Source organism: Colletotrichum godetiae, assembly GCF_030913485.1.
Source record: "Colletotrichum godetiae strain CBS 193.32 chromosome Unknown BDP55scaffold_2, whole genome shotgun sequence".
Classification (NCBI taxonomy): Eukaryota; Fungi; Ascomycota; class Sordariomycetes; order Glomerellales; family Glomerellaceae; genus Colletotrichum; species Colletotrichum godetiae.
Window position 1 is genome coordinate 1,662,230 of NW_026851250.1, and position 17,320 is coordinate 1,679,549.

A 17,320-nucleotide genomic window follows, 5' to 3' on the forward strand; every position below is an offset into this window, starting at 1 on the left:
TTCGGCTATATGCAGTCATATAACCGACTCAGTGTTCATTCTCTAGATACCATCCATGCTAGCACCATTCTGATTGTTGACTCTCATCCAACTCCGCCCTAGGTCGTGTACCAATAGACAGAGTACCTTCAGCCTTGTTAGAAATAGAGCTAAGAAAGTTCGCAGGGCACTATGGCAACGAAATTCTTTCAACTCAATTGCTTGCCTCGGAAACTCCCCATTCCCAGATTCGCCAAAGCATTTTCGTCAACAGCCGAGAAACGGGGTACATACGAAAGTACCATTGCCAATCTGAGCATCGATGAGAATACAAGAGTGATATATCAAGGTAGGCAAAGTGATAACAAGCCAATGCATGAGTTGTGTTCAGACTTTGGAATTTCGTTAACCTTTCATCAGGATTTACTGGTAAAGCAGTGCGTAGCATGCATCGGCGAAATCGTTATGACTTCTGTTACCTGTGAGACTGACCGATACTAGGCCACCAAAAACGCGAGAGACACGATAGAATGCGGCACTCAAGTTGTCGGGGGTGTCTCTCCTGGGAAGGCCGGTCAGGATCACCTCGGCCTCCCTGTATTTGGCACAGTGAAAGAAGTATGACACTCAATATCTTCTAACCTATGCGTTCTAACCAACGAGGTGATGTCTACAGGCCGTAGAGATTGTGAAGCCACATGCAAGCGCTGTCTTTGTTCCCGCTCAATTTGCAGCAGGGGCTATCATTGAAGCAATCGAGGCTGAGATTCCGCTCGTAGTTTCAGTTGCCGAACATGTGCCTCTTCACGATATGGCTAGGGTTCAAGAGATTCTCCGAACACAAAGTAAAACGCGGCTTGTGGGGCCCAATTGCCCCGGAATCATCGCTCCTGACCAATGTCGCATTGGTATCATGCCATACAAGCAGTACAAAAAGGGTGTTGTTGGTATTGTGTCCAAGAGTGGAACACTCAGTTACGAAGCTGTAGGGTCTACAAGCAAAGCTGGTCTAGGACAGAGTATCGTTGTCGGAATGGGAGGTGATATGATGCCAGGTGAGCGGAAACCCCTCCAACACACCCTTGAATGTGTTCTGATCTGCTGTTCAAGGTACCACACTTTTGGACGGGCTCAAGTTGTTCTTTGAGCATGAAAATACCCAGGGTATAATCGTCATTGGCGAGATCGGTGGCGAAGCTGAGCTGAGAGCAGCGGAGGCCATAAGAAACTACAGAGAATCGACGACAGACCCAAAACCTATAATTGCAATGGTTGCTGGGAGAACAGCGCCGCAAGGCAAGACGATGGGACATGCCGGTGCTATTCTATCTCCGAGGGATGTGCCCGCCGATGTTAAAGCAAAGGCACTTGAAGAAGCGGGTGCAATAGTCGTGCCGCATCCAGGCGTCATGGGCGATGAGATGAAAAGGCTTCTTAATCTGTAATTATAGTGAAAAGTTTGACACAGGTCTGGACGGCTTAGTGCGTCTCATTTCTCTGCATATTGACGAGGACAACTTCTTGAAATGCTTGACAGTCACACAATCATTGGACACTACCTAACCCCTGATACTTTTCTGTGATCTACCATTGCTTACCCCGGATATGAACTCGACTGTAGTTGGTTTTCAGAAACAACATAAGAATCTGCCTGCAGGATGACTGGAATATCTGATTGGACTCTGATTGTTTTAATCGCATGTAGACAATGCCTGGTTGTCTTTTCATTCGTCGCTTCAGGTAATTCAAAGGCATCTAGGTATCAAAACACTTCTTTTTGAAGGCAACGCCGTTTCCCTTCCCCCTGGATCAAAAAAAGAAAGCAAATCCTTGTAGCAAAATAACCGCCCAAGTGGTATCAAGTGTGCTGTAGCAGTCATCCCGCCTTTTCCGGGCTGACTAACTGTGTTCAAAATCAAGAGACTTGTCCCTGATGACGGCCGTCCTCTCCGTGGTCTGGATCATCTGGCCCAGGTCGCATACCCTCATGCTTCACCTTCCGATATTTCCACTTACTGATGGCACGTCGTGGACTCATAGCCTTCTTGAATTTGGTCCAAGTCCCATCCTTTTTCACCGCCGCTGGTGGCAGTTCGTACTCGCAATCTTCAAAAGGATTCTCCCCTTGATCGTGACCATGCTCCCGGTCCCAATCTCGCGCAGCCTGCTCATTTTGCTCTCTGAAGTCTTCTCCGAAAGGGTTGCTCTCGGCATATGAATAATCATCGTCATCAAACGGGCTCGCCGTTCGCCGCCGGAATGTGGGGCTGCGCAGGGATGGGGTGGCGGATCTCGGCAGCCAGGAGAATCGCCGTTGAGGGTCCGCGACCGGCGGTGTGGGTTCTGGAATGATCGTGGTAGTCATCATGGTGTTGATTGTGTGCCTCCTTGTTGCTGCCGGCTAGATGGATGTTAAAGTCAGTTTGGATATTCAGATGGTGCACTGGCGCTGGTCGAGTCATACAGGTGTTGAGATCTGAGCTTGAGAAAAGGCGGTGCTTTTCTCGTCAATGTCCATTGATGGGCCCCTCATCTTGTCGTCGGGGTCACACTCGTAGCCGTCGAGCATCGTTTCAGGGTTCAAAAGCAGAGTAAAATGAAAGAAGTTGATTATGTCCAACTTGCGCAAACAACGGATATTGAAGGCTTTCTTTTCTGTGCGCCTGGCACTCGTAAGGTGACTCCTGATCACGTCGAGGAGAAAGCTGGGGGCGGGGGACCGGAGTGCGCGACCGGATATGGCCAGCCACGTTTATGTATGTACGGAAAACAATGTTTCAAGGGATGCCGAGTCATTGATCTCATATTCCAGGCTTCATTTGGCTTTTCATTCGATCTTGTTGCATGGAACACCATAAACGACGGGTCTTTCTTTCTCCAAGGGAGGGGTAAAACCCAGTGTGTCTCCTCAAACATGAGACGCAAATCGTCGATGCGCTTTAGGACCTTTGGGTCACCGGCGGCGCTTTCATGTTACTACCAATGCACTGTGTGATCGACTGGAAGGCGGAACGTGATGGAGACAACTTCGTGGGGGGATCCATGTTGGCAAGACTTTGTTGGCACTGAGCAAGTGGTGGAGGCGGGAGTAGATCCTATTCCCAGCCGTGGCATCTGGGATGGTCCTATCCGCTCCGGAGGGGATCAGTAAGGTCTCTGCGGGGCCGCCCCCGACTTACATGGGCAATCCATCCAAAAGGCCGGCGCTGCCAGCTGTCGATCACGGGCCAGTTCCGGTCGTAGACCGTATTCGCCTGCCCAAGACTGGGACTATCGTGGCACGAGTTGATGTTCTCTTTTCCCCTCCAACCTCCTCCTCTGGTTCGCATGATTAATTCTAAACAACAGCGCAAGTCGTTGACATTGCACAGCCACGTTTGGCTGGAACCCAAGCTCGGATGCATTCTGCTGCTGCATATCAGCCATAGTCCGTTCTCCAAAGGAAGAAGGCTGTTTCGATAGGAGGATTATGCAGACGAACGCAACCGACGGGAAATAAAGATTCTAGAAGTCACCTGATTCGTCCAGCTGCCGCTGTGCATAGCAACTCTGACGCAAAGATGGGAATCTGCCAGTCTCCATCAGCCCCGGCACTCCCGATCTAGTCTGTGCGCTGATAAACATCCACATCTATCCGTAGACGGATAGAGAAGATCACGGACCCTTTTCCATCCGTGCCGCTTCGTCTAGGAGCTAGTCAAGCTAGTGGACTTTTGTCGGTTCGCTTGATTCTCTTACCCGTGTCACCTCACAAGCCCACTGACCGAAACGCCAAAGCAACCAATATTCGACAGCCTCCCCCGGTCATTCCGGAAATTTTCGGCGATCATGAAGCAGCCTCACGAGTCACCTAGGACCCCCTTTTAAAGGAAGGGAAAAAACCCTTCCAGACCCCCTGCTCGTTGCCCCCCTTCACACCCTCTTCCGCAACAAGTTGCCTCCTTCAAAACAAAGACAGATGGCATAGTTTGCAATAAAGACTTGTCCTGGTTCGACAATTGACAACTTTTTCCTTCCATGAGAAAGGCTCTATCCTAAACTTTCGGACAACATGCCATTCAGGAAACACGAACGCATAGCGGACAAGTCGTTCGAAGACAATACGGCCTCACCATATGCCGGCGGCAATAGCAACGAGAGGGTCTCTAATGAGAGGGTCTCGAATGAAAGCGACATCGAGGCTGGCGTTCAAGTCAAGCCCTCTGAATCTCATCAGAAGCAGCCAACGGAGAGCATCAGTGGACATCAGATTTTTTATATCTTTGGACTCGACGGTATTGGTGCTGGAGTTCTCTCTGGGGGCATAAATTTTGCCATCGCTTACGGTAAGGCCCCGCAACAGTTTGTTGAGCTTAAGCTTTTGGCGAACCAAGCAAGAACATGAGAGTTTATTGACACAAACTATGCAGGCATGTACTCAACTCAGAACATTGCGCGCAATCCTATTCGCCTATTCCAGTTGCCCAACACACTAGCTGGCGATGCAGTGGTCACCATGATCATCCAAACGGCAATGACATGGTTCATCGAGCTTTTTCTGGCCAACCGCGACATGAAGAATGGGGGCGTCCGCCCAATAGGCTTCATCGAAGAACCTTCGCAACCATTCTTGCGATGGTTCATGATGCTTAATCTAGAAGACGCGATGCACACTAAAAGTAGGCTTTCGGTGTTTGCTGAACACGTTATGCGAATCGGCTTGATTTTCGTTGTTTCATTTTTTCTGCTCTGGCCAGCCTCAGTCGGAATTTTAACCGTTATCGGAGCCCGGGGATCAGGGAATGATTGGGACTGGTATTTCCAACGCACGTGGGCGCCCGAAGCCTTCAAAGGGATCCTTGGAGGAGTTCTCGGTCTTCTCACAACGCCGGTCATGGCTTCGTACTGGCTCATCAAGGAGGGTTGGCGCTTGAAGAGGGGAGGAGCTTTGTTGAGTTGACGGGAATTGTCCAGACGACTTTGGAACAGGAAAATAGCTTGGCGTTTGGCGGAACAAAATTTCCTTCTCACATCAAACACCTTAAACGACGGACATCGTTGCTTGCTGACTCGCTATAACAAATTGTAACTTGTTAGAAGAAGTGTCCGATGGGTAGGGAGGCGGATGAACTACCGACCGACACGATAGGTATTTGTTCCCCTGGCTGCTATTCCTGGCCCGCACGAACTCCTCCAACAGTTCATCCCTACTTTTCGGCCCGAGAGGGCTGATGACTATAATTGTGTAAGTTATTCTAGTGAAGTTGTCTCCTGGCTTAACCCTGTAAATTCATGTTGTTTACCAGCCGAGCGAGCGTGTCGTACTTCACTAAATATGAATTTAATACATAATTAAATCTTCATATGTCTGGCACAGAATCTGCAGTATTCCATCGTGGATAATCTTCCTGAAAATGAGCTTTGTCAACCGACTGCGGACTTCGGATACTTGGGATTTTAGACTCAGTCGTCGTCCGGTGACCTGGTTATAGGCCCGTAGCCGCGACACCTACCACAGCAACTCTTTCGTCCCACTCCAATGTAGAGGCCCTTGAATATAAACTGACAGTAATTCGATTTCTATGATAAAGAAGAGAGTGGCTGCGCATGTATAGATATGGGTTTCTGAGCGAGCTATGTGCATCGTACACTCCCTTACTTTGAGTAGCATTATAGCAATTCAATGTATGATCGCTTGTTTACTTTGACTTTGGTTTCTTTCACATGTCGCAACTATCAAAGGCTTTTAATACATCTATTTATTTGAGGAAGAGGCCGATCGCGCCGAGTGGCGGATCGTCTCGCCTCATTATTCTTAGACGTTTGATAACCACTGTAACTAGTATCTCGAAATTCGAATCTACCTAGAGTTAAGCAAACGTTTGCAGGGCGAATATCCCTATTAATACTAGCGGTCTCTAGGAGCTTCTATCGTGTATATTCGGCAATAGTGACAGCGCCAGTGGTCACATTGGGGACAGTGTGTATCTGTATGCTCGCTACATGGGCCATATGAACAATTGGACTAGAGTTGTCAGCAACTCGAACGCTCCGAAGAATTAACAAGCTCGCTCGACTTACACAATACCACACGTTGATTTTATTTCGAGTAAACTTCCCATGACTCCGAATCTTTCCTCCCAGTGGTGGTTGAGAGGATACTGACATATTATTAGCAAACTTACGTGTCAGTGGTCAAAAGACCTCAGCAAAGTATAACGCTACCTGTAATCGGCTGTGACTCGTCATGTAAACTCCGACTGGATATACTTTGCGGTTCTTTGAGTAAAGTGTGTACTGATTTCTCTGTTTCGACTGAATCCCGATTCAAAGGTGCAAAAACGGTGTAGGCTTCAGACACTCTCCCGGACGCTGCTTGGGCGTTCGAGTCATCAATAACCAGCTGCTTTGGCGCATCAGTATTTTCCTCGATTGGAAACCAACATCCCATATCATTCATAATGTCCTCGGCAGTGACCATAAGGGCCAAAGGCTGGCCAAGAAATGTCGCAACCACCATTCCGGCAAACGACGATCCTCTGGACAGCCATGTTCCCGATGTTCCTTCCGCTGCATATCAGTCAGTTATGTCTCTCATCCTAAATTGGAATCTAACGGCACCTAATGGCTTTGATAACTGAAGTTTCCGAACTACCAGCTTTTCCTCCGCGAAAGGCATTGCAGTCACCCCTGGCAATAAAATGACGTCGTGCGCTTCTTCGGGACTTAGAAGAAGTGATAAATGGCCATCTTCCAGCGTATCGTTAGGAATAGAGTTTGTGATTTCGATGTTTGATATCCACGAGGACACATTCTTGAGAGTCGATAGAACATCTGACTTGAGAAGCGCATAGTCGGCTGGTAGAGTGGGTAAGGGCCTGTTGCATAACGCAGGAATGCGTTCCCCGCAGAGCCTGACGCCCATAATGTCTTCCAAACAACTCCATCTCGTTATAGATCTAGGGCTTTTTCTTCCAAGAAAATTTCTCGCTTCTTGAGTTCCAATAAATCCATCTGGATCAGGCAAAGCTTGTTCAACATGCTCGTCGTAGTTCAACAAGTAATCCCAGTCTGAGTCTCCTGTCCCACCGATATCTGAACTCGGCTCGTCATTTCCGTTACCGCTTGAGCCAGGTGGGAAGTCGCTGTCAGTGTCGCTTTCAGTTCCGCTTTCAGTTCCGCTTTCAGACTCAGAGTAATCATCTGACCCATTTGCCAACAGTGATTCATAGTCCCCGGTGTCACTGCAAAGCTCCATAGGGTGCTTTGTGTCTTCTCGGGCGGACATGGATGGATCGGTATCCTCTTTCTCTGCCCATAAGCAAATTAATAGACCGTGAGAGGTTGTTATTGCGATTGGACGTCTTGGGTCTTTGGTGCTATCGGATAATAGCCCTCCTATCCGAGATATACGCTGGTCGACTATTTTGCCGTTTTTGATAAAGGTTGCGCAGCAGAGTAAGCCACACGCTGACTGGGCCTTGAACACTTCTCTAGGTGACTCCATGTGATAGAGTATGGTACCGTTTCCGTGAACAACCCCAGTGTGCCTCTCGATGTCGGAAAGAAGTTGAGGAAGGGGAACGATTGCTTGGATAGCAGAGAATCTAGGCGCTCTCTCGTGGATCTCTACGGCTTGGTTCATAAAGAGCTCGGGAAGCTGTCGGTGCCGCATAAGACGGCGGACTTTGTTGCGACAAGATTTGCTGCCACAGAGTATCCACACACAAGGTGATACTGTGACCAAGTCTGAAAAGAATTTGTGTTGATGACCTGACATTCGGAGCTCGGGGAAGATCGTTCTCCTCGAAGTATCCGTCCGCTTCACCCGGTTCGTTGCCTTCGCCTGCTCTGCAACCATTGCCGTGACAACTGTGTCCAGATCCAACTGCAGTTGGCCTTTAATGGCAGTCCACACGGACAAATGCTTTGACGGGATAGGAATGTGGTCTTCTAGCGCAACCCAGACTGTCGTGTTCGGAAATTGCCATAAATGGGGAGAGCTCACTGGTAGTGTGTGACTTGTGGCAACCTCGTCTGTTTGCATTTGTGAGAGGCTCTGCTGGTTCTGACTAACACTGGTAGTAGTTAAGTCATGGTTGATGATAGGGGCCGACGTAGGTGGGGGCGACTGGGCCGTTGGCGGAAGCAGAGTCTCATACAGTGGGAGCGGCGTAGCCCCAACAGGTCCGTCTGCCTCTAAATCTTGTGAACATCCAGCTGTGAGGTCCTCATTGGTTCTTGATGGTGGTGAGATAGTATTCTTGGGTGTCGATATGCCCTGTGTGATCATATGCGTCCGCTGTCGTTTGGTCTCTGGGCCACGGCAGTAATCTCCTGAGGCGATGGTCGCGTCATCATCATCGTCATCCAGTGCGAAGGACTGCACGCCAGTAACGGGACGCATTTCTCTTCGACAAAGGTTTATCTGAGGTGACCAAAGTAAAAGACTTTGATCTCGAGCCATAGAAGGATGGCTCCCGTCTTGTTCTGTTGCCCATGATTCTTGACTAATTCTGGTCAACGGCCTGTGGCGTACTATTCGACTCTTATTCTCACTGCAGAGCCGCCCATAAACTGTACTGCGCCTGAAAGGCAGACTACAGGCTTTCTAGCATCTGGAAAAGGGGGCGGTGCAAGACTGCGCAAAAGAACGGCAAAGCCAATCGATGCCGTTGATTTGATACCTTTATAGCACACAGCCTGATTATCTTAGCCACCATATGTGATATGTTCAAGCATTGAAACGTGGACCAATAGGAACCTTGACCTCGGGCCCATGTACATGTTCTTTTGGCAAACGAGCTTTGAACTTCGAAGAGTTCATTTCAAATACTTGTAGTGTCGACAGTCGCGCTGACCGACGACAGGCAATTAGCTACAGTCACGTCGGCGTCCACACCCTTGCCCATCATTCTGAATCTCTACAATTTTCACATCGAAGCCGGTGAATATTCTCCCGAAATGGCCTTCAGAAAGTCGGCGAGAGGCGACCCCAACGATACTGGAAATTTGCAAGCGAGTTTGGCCAGCTTTGGCAGACAAAGTCTACCTTTCTGGTCAATATATGACGATGGCAGCCTGCGTGAAAAATGCCATCACTACCTCACAAGAGGCTATAGAACAAGTTCTGCCGGAAATCGATGACATCGGCACAGTCGAGACAGTTGTGGCTTCTGTCAGAGGGCCAGAACAAATGTTCGTAGAGGACATTGTAAGAGCATTCAGCCTCAAAACTACAAAGCCGGGAGCCCAGGATCGACAAGTGATGGAAGTTATTTGATTGGCCGCAACTCTCGAATCAATGACGAGTGTTCAGATATTGCCCAATTCAAACATATCTGAACACCAAGCAGTGTCATGGGAATGCGGAAGTTCACTGAAGAATACATTGTCTGCATTTTATCGGGAAGTACCGAGCCTGGACTCGAAATATGGCGCCTTGACCCCGCACCTCACGATACGGTCTCTGGTCAAATTCCACGGCTACACTGTCGTGTGGACGGACTTTCTGAATCAGCATCTTCTTATCGACGAGGAATCGAGACTTGTATGGATCTTCCAGCATAAAATCTGGCTATCTTCGCAAATCGGCCGATCGGAGTCTCTAGTACCACAGCCTCTGTTGCTTGAAGCCCTGGATACGCTCAATGTGCTTTTCCCTCCTGATGATGACCACACGAGACGATTTCTACAGAGTCGAGAGCAAGAGTTCTACAGCTTGGGTCATTGCGGTAGAGTCCCAAGCACCGATTTAAAGAAATATATGTACTGGGGAACGAATCTAGATCGCCTTTTGACTATTGCAAAAGGCCCAAGAAGAGGGATTTGGCAATTCTTCCCCACTCCAGATCGATTAAATGTCTTGGAATCGGCGAACTTCGTCATTGCGAGTGCGGCGCTGCTTCTTTCAATCGTGGGATTCGTTCTGGGACTGGTGTCTATAATCTACGCAAAGCTGTCTTATCAGATTGGGCTGGAGTCTATTGACATATCTAAGGTGTCTCTGGATATGTCTAATGAGTCTCTGGAGTTGACAAGGTTGCAATACCTTCTATCCGTTGCACAGGCTTGTTCAGATCCTGGCCAAGCGCGATTATTGCCAGACTTTTGTTCTGCACAGGCCTGAAACTACGTGCAATTTCGAGGAAGCCTGGAAAGATACATGTAAAGAGTAAATGGGAACTTCTGGAAGTACCAATCACTGACGAGGCTCTATGTGCGATTAAGACGCAGAGGAAGGCATGAGCAGCGCCTGAAGTGTACATGGCCTAGTGGTGGATGGTTGTATGCCTGGTTTTGGCAAGAATGCGAGTTCGGATTTCGTGGCCCTACATAAAGTCATAGGTAGCTCAGTATTCTTGCCTTACATCTGGTTTTCTTCTTTTTATTTGGCATTCTGATCCTTTTCACTTTCCTTCAACCCAGACTCATTAAAGTTCAATGATGCGCGCGAAATCTTGGACGATAGGAAAGGTAATCTACAGATGCTCCTGGCCTTGACGTGTTCATTGGTGTAGGTAGACTCATGGATTCTTTTCATCCGACCAAGCTTTATACGGGGCTCCTGCCGGCGCGCCGGCTGTCTGCATATTCGAGAACTATTTTTCTTTGCTCAATACTCGTGGCTGTGTCTTACCCTGATGCCTTAAGTCATTTTCTAACTCTCGCACCTATTCTACGTTGTTGAGCTACCCCAGGACTCTGTTAGCAACTTGATCCGTCCGCTCCTGACTCCATTCTCAGGCCACGATATGATGACGGAAAGGACTGGCTCATGCTTCCGGGAATCCCGAAGTATACAAGTGCATTTTCTTTGATATTTAACGGTACGTGTAGAAAACGGGAGAGGAATACGAGTAAATGCGGCATGCAATCAGCGGCGACAGGAGCAAAGTGGGCACGGTACCAGCACAGAAAGTCTTGGTGATTATGTTCATTCATACAGCTCGCTCAGCTGCGGATTATATACACAACTTACAACCTCTCTACATCCTCCTTTCGCTTAACCCCAGCGCTTTCCCAAAGCATCATAAATCGTCTGGTTAACAGGCAGCACACCACCATGCCTCAACCCACTAGGGAACCCAGTTCTCGAACTAGCAGTCCAGCCCGAGTTACTCGCCACATTAGTGGTCTCATACGGCCTATACCCATCATCACCATAGAAATCAAGCAGAACATGCGCCTTGCCAGCAACCTGGTTATCCCAGTACGAAGCAGGACCCTCGACACCGCTGGCAATAACGGCGGAGCTACCGCCGGGACGGGTCCAGGAGCCGAACAGTCCCGTGGTGGAGACCTCGACAAAGACGGTCTTGAGGGACTCGTCCTTGAGGAAGCGCACAAACGACTTGCCGTCCGTGCCGGTGGGGAGGATGTTGAGGTCGATGATGTTGGTGGGGGACTTGTCAATATAGGTTTGCGGGGTGGAGAAGGTCTTAAAGTCCGAAGTGTAGGCGTAGCGGATTACGATGGCGCCGGGGCTGCCGGTGTGGTTCGGGTCCGAAGTGGGGTACTGTTTACGCCCTGGTCAGTTCCGACTGCCTTGGAAGAGGGAAGTCATGTCAAGGCTGGTTGACTCACAAACTTGGAGGCCCAGTGGACGAGGTATTGGCCCTTGGAGGCATCCCAGATGGCCTCGGGAGCCCACACCATGCCGGCACTGGAGTTCTCGACAACAACGAGTCTCTCGTTGGTCCAGTTGACGAGATCCGTGCTCTCCCAGACGAAAATGCCCTTGGACCCTTGTCTCTGAGCAGCATCCCAGGTAGTCTAAACAAGATCACGATCAGCGCGAGTCCCCATACACAGAGAATCATGAACACAAGCTTACCTTTGCGATGTCCAAATCCGTTCCAACGATATACCACTTCTTCCCCTTCTCTGCGCCACCACCAACGACAATAGCAGGATCACGCACACCGCCCGTTCCCTTAGTCGGCCGAATCACAGGCGAACCAGAGTTGAGCGCGCGGAACGACGTTGGGTTGTTCCCGTTGGAGAGGTACAAGTACACGTACGGATCTGCGCCAAGGAAGAAGGCACCGAGGTAGCCTGTCAGACTCGGGTCGGCGCGGGGCGCAAGGGACATGCCGCTGAAGTCGAGAGACTGGATGGGCGTGGCCTGGACCGAAGTTGCGGCCAGACTTGCGCCGAAGAGGAGGAGGGATTTGAGGGAGGGCATCGTGATTATCGAGTATAAGGGATGGAGGATGCTGAGGCACACGAGGAAGAGAAGGAACGGGTCGCACTGGGTTTGGGGACGGCGACTCTTTTATCATGTCCTCGTCAGGACCTGAGAGCTGTCAAACCCACATAGATTGACTGACACACCCCGCAATCTGGGGAAACGCAACGTTGATTCCTGGCCATCGTCATAGGTGTGGTGGAAAGAGGGCCGGTCACTCTCATCTCGGACAAGCGTCGTGATGGCGGGGCGGGTATCGTCGCGCAACGTTGACAACGGCGAAGCTGTCGGCGAAGACACCCCGAGATGGAGATACGCTACGGGCGACTAGTCTAGTCCAGTGACGAGAGACGCGCCCGAACGAGCTGGTCCCCGCCACGGCCGGCGCCGAGGTTAAATCAAGGTTTCCTGGCCTCGTAACTGGCGAATGCTCGGCCATCCCACACTACCGCAAACTGTCACCACGGAACGTGCCAAGAGGGCGCTAGAGTTTTCCCGTCGCTGGAAGATCTGCTTCCAGTGTCGTGTCGAGGGGTACCCAAGGCGTGACGGGGGATGCAAGGCACCGGGGACTTCGGGGCCGGGTTGGGCGTGGTTTGTACCCGTCAAGTACATAGTCACGAGGACCATCACGAAATAAGTAGAGTGGATAGAATCATACCATATCCGTACCTTATGCTTTTCAATCAGAATGCTTCACGAGCTGAGCGAGCGGCTCGAGGTGAGCTGCATATACTCGAATCAGGGAAATTAGGTCACCGCTCATCCCATATGTTTTCGGCCCCATCAATACTCTCATATCCCCAGTCGCCATCGGCAGGCACATGGCAAAATTCTGCCAGGCACGGCCGGACGTGGTTCATCGCAGGCAAACGAACAGGGAAAAGTCGACTAATGCAAAACCTTAGAAAGAGGGGCGGACCTCACGACTCTCCCCAGAAGGAGGCAGAATTGGGGATGATCCCAGGTGCCGGAAGATCTCAGATACGACGTCAGTTGGCGTGTGGGGTTAGGCGTGGTGCCGAGTGGGACTTTTCATTGGTGCGCATGTTTGGGAAGAGCGCCGGACCGAGGGGTAAATAAGAACTTGTTCATCATAAATAGCGCAGGGTTGATGGGGTCAAGTGTGGATATAAATATACCTCGGGAACATAAGTACGAGGAATCCAATGGAATATATACTGAGAAGATTGACGATGCAAAAAAGTATGTACACGTGAAGAGGTGGTGGATAGAACTGGGAAATAAACAGCGCCACGTGCGCCTCGCGACTTGGGTTGCCCTGCCACGGAACCCACACTCAGAGACACTGTCAATCACGTTAATATCATCGTCATCTCATCCGAGCAAAGGGCTAGAGAGAACGGGGCACGAGATAAGAAAGAAGGCTTGCTTACCTGAGAGTAGTAGGAGTCCTTGATGGTGCACTTCAGCCCGGCAGCACACTGGAAGCTGCCGTTCCACGTCGATCCGCCACACTGCCCGTACAGCGGCTGCGCTGTCGAGGTCGCGAGGGCAAGGATCTTGGCGGCAGCGTGTTCGGCCGAGACCACAATGTACGACGACGGGTTCGTGGTAACCATACCAGGGAAGATGCTGGCATCTACAACGAAGAGGTTGTCTGTGCCATACACCTTTGTGTTGACGTCGACAACCGAGTCGCCTCCACTGCTACGACCGTCGTTGGTGCCGAGCTTGTTCGTGCCTGTTATGCGACATTGCCAATCAGCGGTTCCGATGCTACGAACGGGTGTGAGTGGAGCATGCGGGGGATCAACTTACCGATCCAGTGGTTCGCGCGACGGTTCGAGTACGAGACGAGCATGTTGTTGACATAGTCTCTGACGGTTGTCCCTGGAGGAGGGAAGTTCCAGACAAGGTTGGCCACGCTCTTGAGAGAGGTCTGTAAGTTCTCGAGGCCCTTGATGACGGCCTCGACATCATTTTGGTCGCGAAGGTAGGGTACGGTGGACACAACGGTGCCGAGGTTGGCCTGTATAGTCATTCTGCCGCGTGAAGTTGCGCCACGGCCGAGGTATTGGCTGATGGTGATGGTCTCTGTAGGGCGTGTCAGTCATCAAAAATCGAGCGAAGGTGAGCCTAGGTAAACACCTACTGCCGTCGGGAGCCCCGAGACTGCCCTCCATACGGGCGGTATATTGCATCTGCCGAGTGATGCCATCTGCGCCCTTAATCTCCTCGAAGAACCTACGATGACGTTAGCAATGGCAACGAGGGCCAGCGCGTGGCAACGGATCAACTCACAGGGGGCCAATGTTGGGTGCAGACTGAGCCAAAATACCGCTTCTCTTCTGCAGATACAGGTTCTTGTCAGTGACGTTGGGATCAGTATACGCCTCGTAGAAGTCGTAGAACTGTACGTCCGGGTGGGTGACAACGGTATCAGTCTGTGCCCAATTAGCCTATGTGCAGGTGTTCTGAAGCTGTCAACGGGACCCACGTTGGTGTGATCCTCCAAGTTGTATCCGACGGGCAGGTTGACCCAGGATGCGTTGGAGATCATGGTAGGTCCATCAGTGGAGCTCTTGACGATCTCGAGCTGATCCTGTGGGCCAATGCCGCTGCGAAGGAGAAGCTTGGCACTGCCAAAGGTTCCTGCGGACAGGATTACTCGGCCCGAGATGCTAGTCACGTTGACCGTTCCGGTGTATCCCCCGTCCAAGTATGGCTCGACCTCGATGCCGGTAATGTGTCCACCAGTCCGGACAACACGCTTTACGGCCGTCTTTGTCCACAGCTTGAAGTTGTTTCGCTTGCTCGCTGTGAGAAGGTACGTCGCCATGGGGCCTCCACGCTCACCGCCGAGATACATGTAGGGCGTCTTGCCGAATGTGCGATTCTTGGAGTTTGGGTTCGCGTTGAGGTCGAGCTCCGACCATCCAGCAGTGCGAAGTCCGCCCGCAATGGCGTTGAAGCCGTTTGTCAGGTAGACCTTGCCGTCCTGAGACGGAGTCGTAGTGCCGGGGATACGAGAGAATACCCGACTTGTGGCGGCAGCGACATCTGTTGACTTCCATCCGGCCGGGAAGTTGTAGTCCCAGTCCTGGGCATATGGCTGTAAGATATTAGCATCAGTTTTGTTGGTATTGACCCGGCGACAACAAACCTTCCACCAAAGAGCAGCGTTTATGGCGGTGCCTCCTCCTAGAACACAACCAGCCATCTGGTCAGTATCTTGGCAGGCGATGCCGGCAGAATCGCGCCAGATCTGGTTGCAAAGACCGGGCACATCGAATCTGGTCAGGTTGGTGCCCTCTAGCCAGGTTGGCTTCATTGTGCCACCCCATCTGCCGGAAGATGGCGGCCCCTTCTCAATCAACAAGACGCTCTTGCCAGCCTCACTCAGCTTGTCGGCCAATGGAATGCCGCCGGCTCCTGCTCCGATAACAATGTAGTCGTACGTTCCGGAGGGAACGGGCACACCAGTAGGTCCAGTAGGTGCCTTCGTGGTGGTGGTAGAGGGTGGCGCTGAGGTTGTCGTAGCGCCGCCACAGCTGCCCGTGACGGTCTTCGTTGCCAAAGCGGCCCAGGCAGAGTACGAGGGGTTTGCGGCGTTAGCATCGAGAGAGGCTCCGTGGATACCTTGGTTCTCGTGCTGAACCAGGCCGATCGAGGCTGGGCACGTGGGGTTGGTTGGGCTAGTGAAGGCTTGAGCCCATCCAAGAACAAGAGAGCCGGCGCTAGTCGAGACGCTGCCGGTGGCACCGTTATGGTTCCAGTTGAAGCAGTTCTGGCATCGGTAGATGAGTGTATAATGCGTCGCATTGATCGTAGACGATATCTGCGTGAGCTTGGCATCCCCTGCGTAGACATCGGGCATCACATAGCCCGTTGCCCAACGAAACGCGGTCGGGATATCAGAGCCACTAGGCCATGCCATGAGAAGCAGCTTGTTCGTCATCGATCCACCGAGGGAGATACCGCACCAGCCGGTGCCCTGGCCGTTCTTTGAGGCGCATTGCTGGACGAATGATGTCAGTTGGCGAGGGAAACAGCAGGTTTATGAGACCTACGAGATAGCCAACGAATTCGTTGGCGTCCGTCGTCAAAGCAGTTTGAGGCAGAGCAAAACCGTATGTCATGCCCCCGGCCGTTTGAGCGCTCGTTGCGGACCAAGTGTCGAAGATGATGCCAGTCTTGGAGTCAGTCAAGACGACCGGTGTCGGGGACTGGGCCGCAGCTCCATCAAGGACTTGCACACTATGTTAGCAGAACGCTTCTCTGGTGATATCGAAGACCTACGAGATGTCGTAGCCAGGAGTGCTGCCAGAGCACCAGAACGACTGAAGAACTTCATGGTACCGGACGTCAATGTCAACACAGGTATAGCAACCGAAACCTCGGATCTGGCCTTCGATATCGGGGAGGGCGAGAGGTCATTTAAAGGAACGGTGACATTTGCCAAGGCCCAGCACCTCCTTTGTGCCCTCTCCCTCGCCGCTATCCTAGGACCTACTACTTTCTTCTTTCAGATATCAAACCCTGGAGTTGGCGCCGTTGCCACATGACCAGAGACTCCCACCACCTGGCTTGACCAGTGGTATCTCCCGAGATTGTGGATGGATGCATGGTTTGCAAATGCACCGATAGGAGGAAATGTTGCATGGTGTTTGTTCAGGGGGTCCATCACAGTATGGGGGACAGCGGCATAGGTTGTCGAAAGTGGTGGGGTTGGGCCTCTTTCCAACGGAATGTAACAGTGCTGAATTGCCTTTGTTGGTCAAGCCTCATGGCCGGGGTTGGTCCAGGTACATCAATCTACCAGAGGCAGCGGGAGAAACCAACAATCAGATGAAGGGGCAAGGGACGGGATGAAGCGGTGGACGCCGGGGACTCGGATGTTTGCACATGAGACGAACCAGCAGGCGAGAAAGAAGAAACGAGGCTCGGGAAAGCAAATCAAAAAAGAAGAAAGCGCCGATGAAGCCTCAGCTTGTGCTTGACGTATATGAAAGCCTTGATCTTGACAGGTAAACCGCGAGTCTGGCTACGTCAAGATGCAATGTCTTGGACAGTGAAGTGAGGTCGAAACAGGCGTGCAGGGCATTGCCAGGAACGGAATACGGAGGCAACAAGGCGCAGCCCCACGTTGCGGTGCGGCATTTCGATCCGGGCTTCCCAAATCGACGGGGGTCTAGCCGGGGTCGAGGG

At 51.3% G+C, this 17,320-nt stretch overlaps 7 protein-coding genes across 7 annotated transcripts; 3 read left to right on the top strand and 4 right to left on the bottom strand.

The window, feature by feature from the left end:
• Window positions 1–61: 61 nt before the first annotated feature.
• On the top strand, window positions 62–1,545 carry BDP55DRAFT_643757 (succinate-CoA ligase). The gene is made up of 5 exons (XM_060573529.1): window positions 62–328; window positions 400–416; window positions 481–597; window positions 656–1,034; window positions 1,090–1,545. The coding sequence occupies exons 1-5, from the start codon at window positions 172–174 to the stop codon at window positions 1,422–1,424; spliced, it is 1,005 nt and encodes a 334-aa protein (XP_060436409.1). The 5' UTR covers window positions 62–171; the 3' UTR covers window positions 1,425–1,545.
• Window positions 1,546–1,894: 349 nt separating this feature from the next.
• On the bottom strand, window positions 1,895–2,548 carry BDP55DRAFT_626211 (uncharacterized protein; the record flags this gene model as incomplete). Its single annotated transcript, XM_060571605.1, has 2 exons — window positions 1,895–2,380; window positions 2,444–2,548. 2 exons carry the CDS (start codon window positions 2,546–2,548, stop codon window positions 1,895–1,897), a joined length of 591 nt encoding a protein of 196 aa, XP_060436410.1.
• A 1,482-nt stretch (window positions 2,549–4,030) lies between these two features.
• Window positions 4,031–4,918, top strand: BDP55DRAFT_626212 (uncharacterized protein; the record flags this gene model as incomplete). The annotated part of the gene is made up of 2 exons (XM_060571606.1): window positions 4,031–4,304; window positions 4,389–4,918. The coding sequence occupies 2 exons, from the start codon at window positions 4,031–4,033 to the stop codon at window positions 4,916–4,918; spliced, it is 804 nt and encodes a 267-aa protein (XP_060436411.1).
• Window positions 4,919–5,699: 781 nt separating this feature from the next.
• Window positions 5,700–8,478, bottom strand: BDP55DRAFT_643760 (uncharacterized protein). The gene is made up of 4 exons (XM_060573530.1): window positions 6,580–8,478; window positions 6,184–6,528; window positions 6,040–6,119; window positions 5,700–5,983 (listed from the first exon to the last, which is right to left on the bottom strand). Exons 1-4 carry the CDS (start codon window positions 8,423–8,425, stop codon window positions 5,867–5,869), a joined length of 2,388 nt encoding a protein of 795 aa, XP_060436412.1. The 5' UTR covers window positions 8,426–8,478; the 3' UTR covers window positions 5,700–5,866.
• A 323-nt stretch (window positions 8,479–8,801) lies between these two features.
• On the top strand, window positions 8,802–10,280 carry BDP55DRAFT_643761 (uncharacterized protein). The gene has a single exon (XM_060573531.1). The coding sequence runs from the start codon at window positions 9,263–9,265 to the stop codon at window positions 10,085–10,087; it is 825 nt and encodes a 274-aa protein (XP_060436413.1). The 5' UTR covers window positions 8,802–9,262; the 3' UTR covers window positions 10,088–10,280.
• A 600-nt stretch (window positions 10,281–10,880) lies between these two features.
• On the bottom strand, window positions 10,881–11,817 carry BDP55DRAFT_643764 (uncharacterized protein). Its single transcript, XM_060573532.1, has 2 exons — window positions 11,545–11,817; window positions 10,881–11,476 (listed from the first exon to the last, which is right to left on the bottom strand). Exons 1-2 carry the CDS (start codon window positions 11,614–11,616, stop codon window positions 10,964–10,966), a joined length of 585 nt encoding a protein of 194 aa, XP_060436414.1. The 5' UTR covers window positions 11,617–11,817; the 3' UTR covers window positions 10,881–10,963.
• Window positions 11,818–13,448: 1,631 nt separating this feature from the next.
• On the bottom strand, window positions 13,449–16,466 carry BDP55DRAFT_723161 (fungal cellulose binding domain-containing protein; the record flags this gene model as incomplete). The annotated part of the gene is made up of 9 exons (XM_060578710.1): window positions 13,449–13,457; window positions 13,546–13,853; window positions 13,931–14,206; window positions 14,265–14,356; window positions 14,414–14,556; window positions 14,610–15,224; window positions 15,276–16,130; window positions 16,183–16,361; window positions 16,412–16,466. 9 exons carry the CDS (start codon window positions 16,464–16,466, stop codon window positions 13,449–13,451), a joined length of 2,532 nt encoding a protein of 843 aa, XP_060436415.1.
• Window positions 16,467–17,320: the final 854 nt, after the last annotated feature.

What these genes read in the sequence shown, in the direction of transcription:
- BDP55DRAFT_643757 (XM_060573529.1), top strand. Translation starts at nt 172, where the DNA reads ATGGCAACGAAATTCTTTCAACTCAATTGCTTGCCTCGGAAACTCCCC. An exon ending in TATTTGGCACAGTGAAAGAA is followed by an intron (nt 598 to 655) that starts GTATGACACTCA and finishes TGATGTCTACAG; the next exon opens with GCCGTAGAGATTGTGAAGCC. An exon ending in GGGAGGTGATATGATGCCAG is followed by an intron (nt 1,035 to 1,089) that starts GTGAGCGGAAAC and finishes CTGCTGTTCAAG; the next exon opens with GTACCACACTTTTGGACGGG.
- BDP55DRAFT_643760 (XM_060573530.1), bottom strand. Translation starts at nt 8,425, where the DNA reads ATGGCTCGAGATCAAAGTCTTTTACTTTGGTCACCTCAGATAAACCTT. An exon ending in TCAGTTATCAAAGCCATTAG is followed by an intron (nt 6,529 to 6,579) that starts GTGCCGTTAGAT and finishes ACTGATATGCAG; the next exon opens with CGGAAGGAACATCGGGAACA. An exon ending in CGAGTCACAGCCGATTACAG is followed by an intron (nt 6,120 to 6,183) that starts GTAGCGTTATAC and finishes ATAATATGTCAG; the next exon opens with TATCCTCTCAACCACCACTG.
- BDP55DRAFT_643761 (XM_060573531.1), top strand. Translation starts at nt 9,263, where the DNA reads ATGACGAGTGTTCAGATATTGCCCAATTCAAACATATCTGAACACCAA.
- BDP55DRAFT_643764 (XM_060573532.1), bottom strand. Translation starts at nt 11,616, where the DNA reads ATGGTGTGGGCTCCCGAGGCCATCTGGGATGCCTCCAAGGGCCAATAC. An exon ending in TCCACTGGGCCTCCAAGTTT is followed by an intron (nt 11,477 to 11,544) that starts GTGAGTCAACCA and finishes GGGCGTAAACAG; the next exon opens with TACCCCACTTCGGACCCGAA.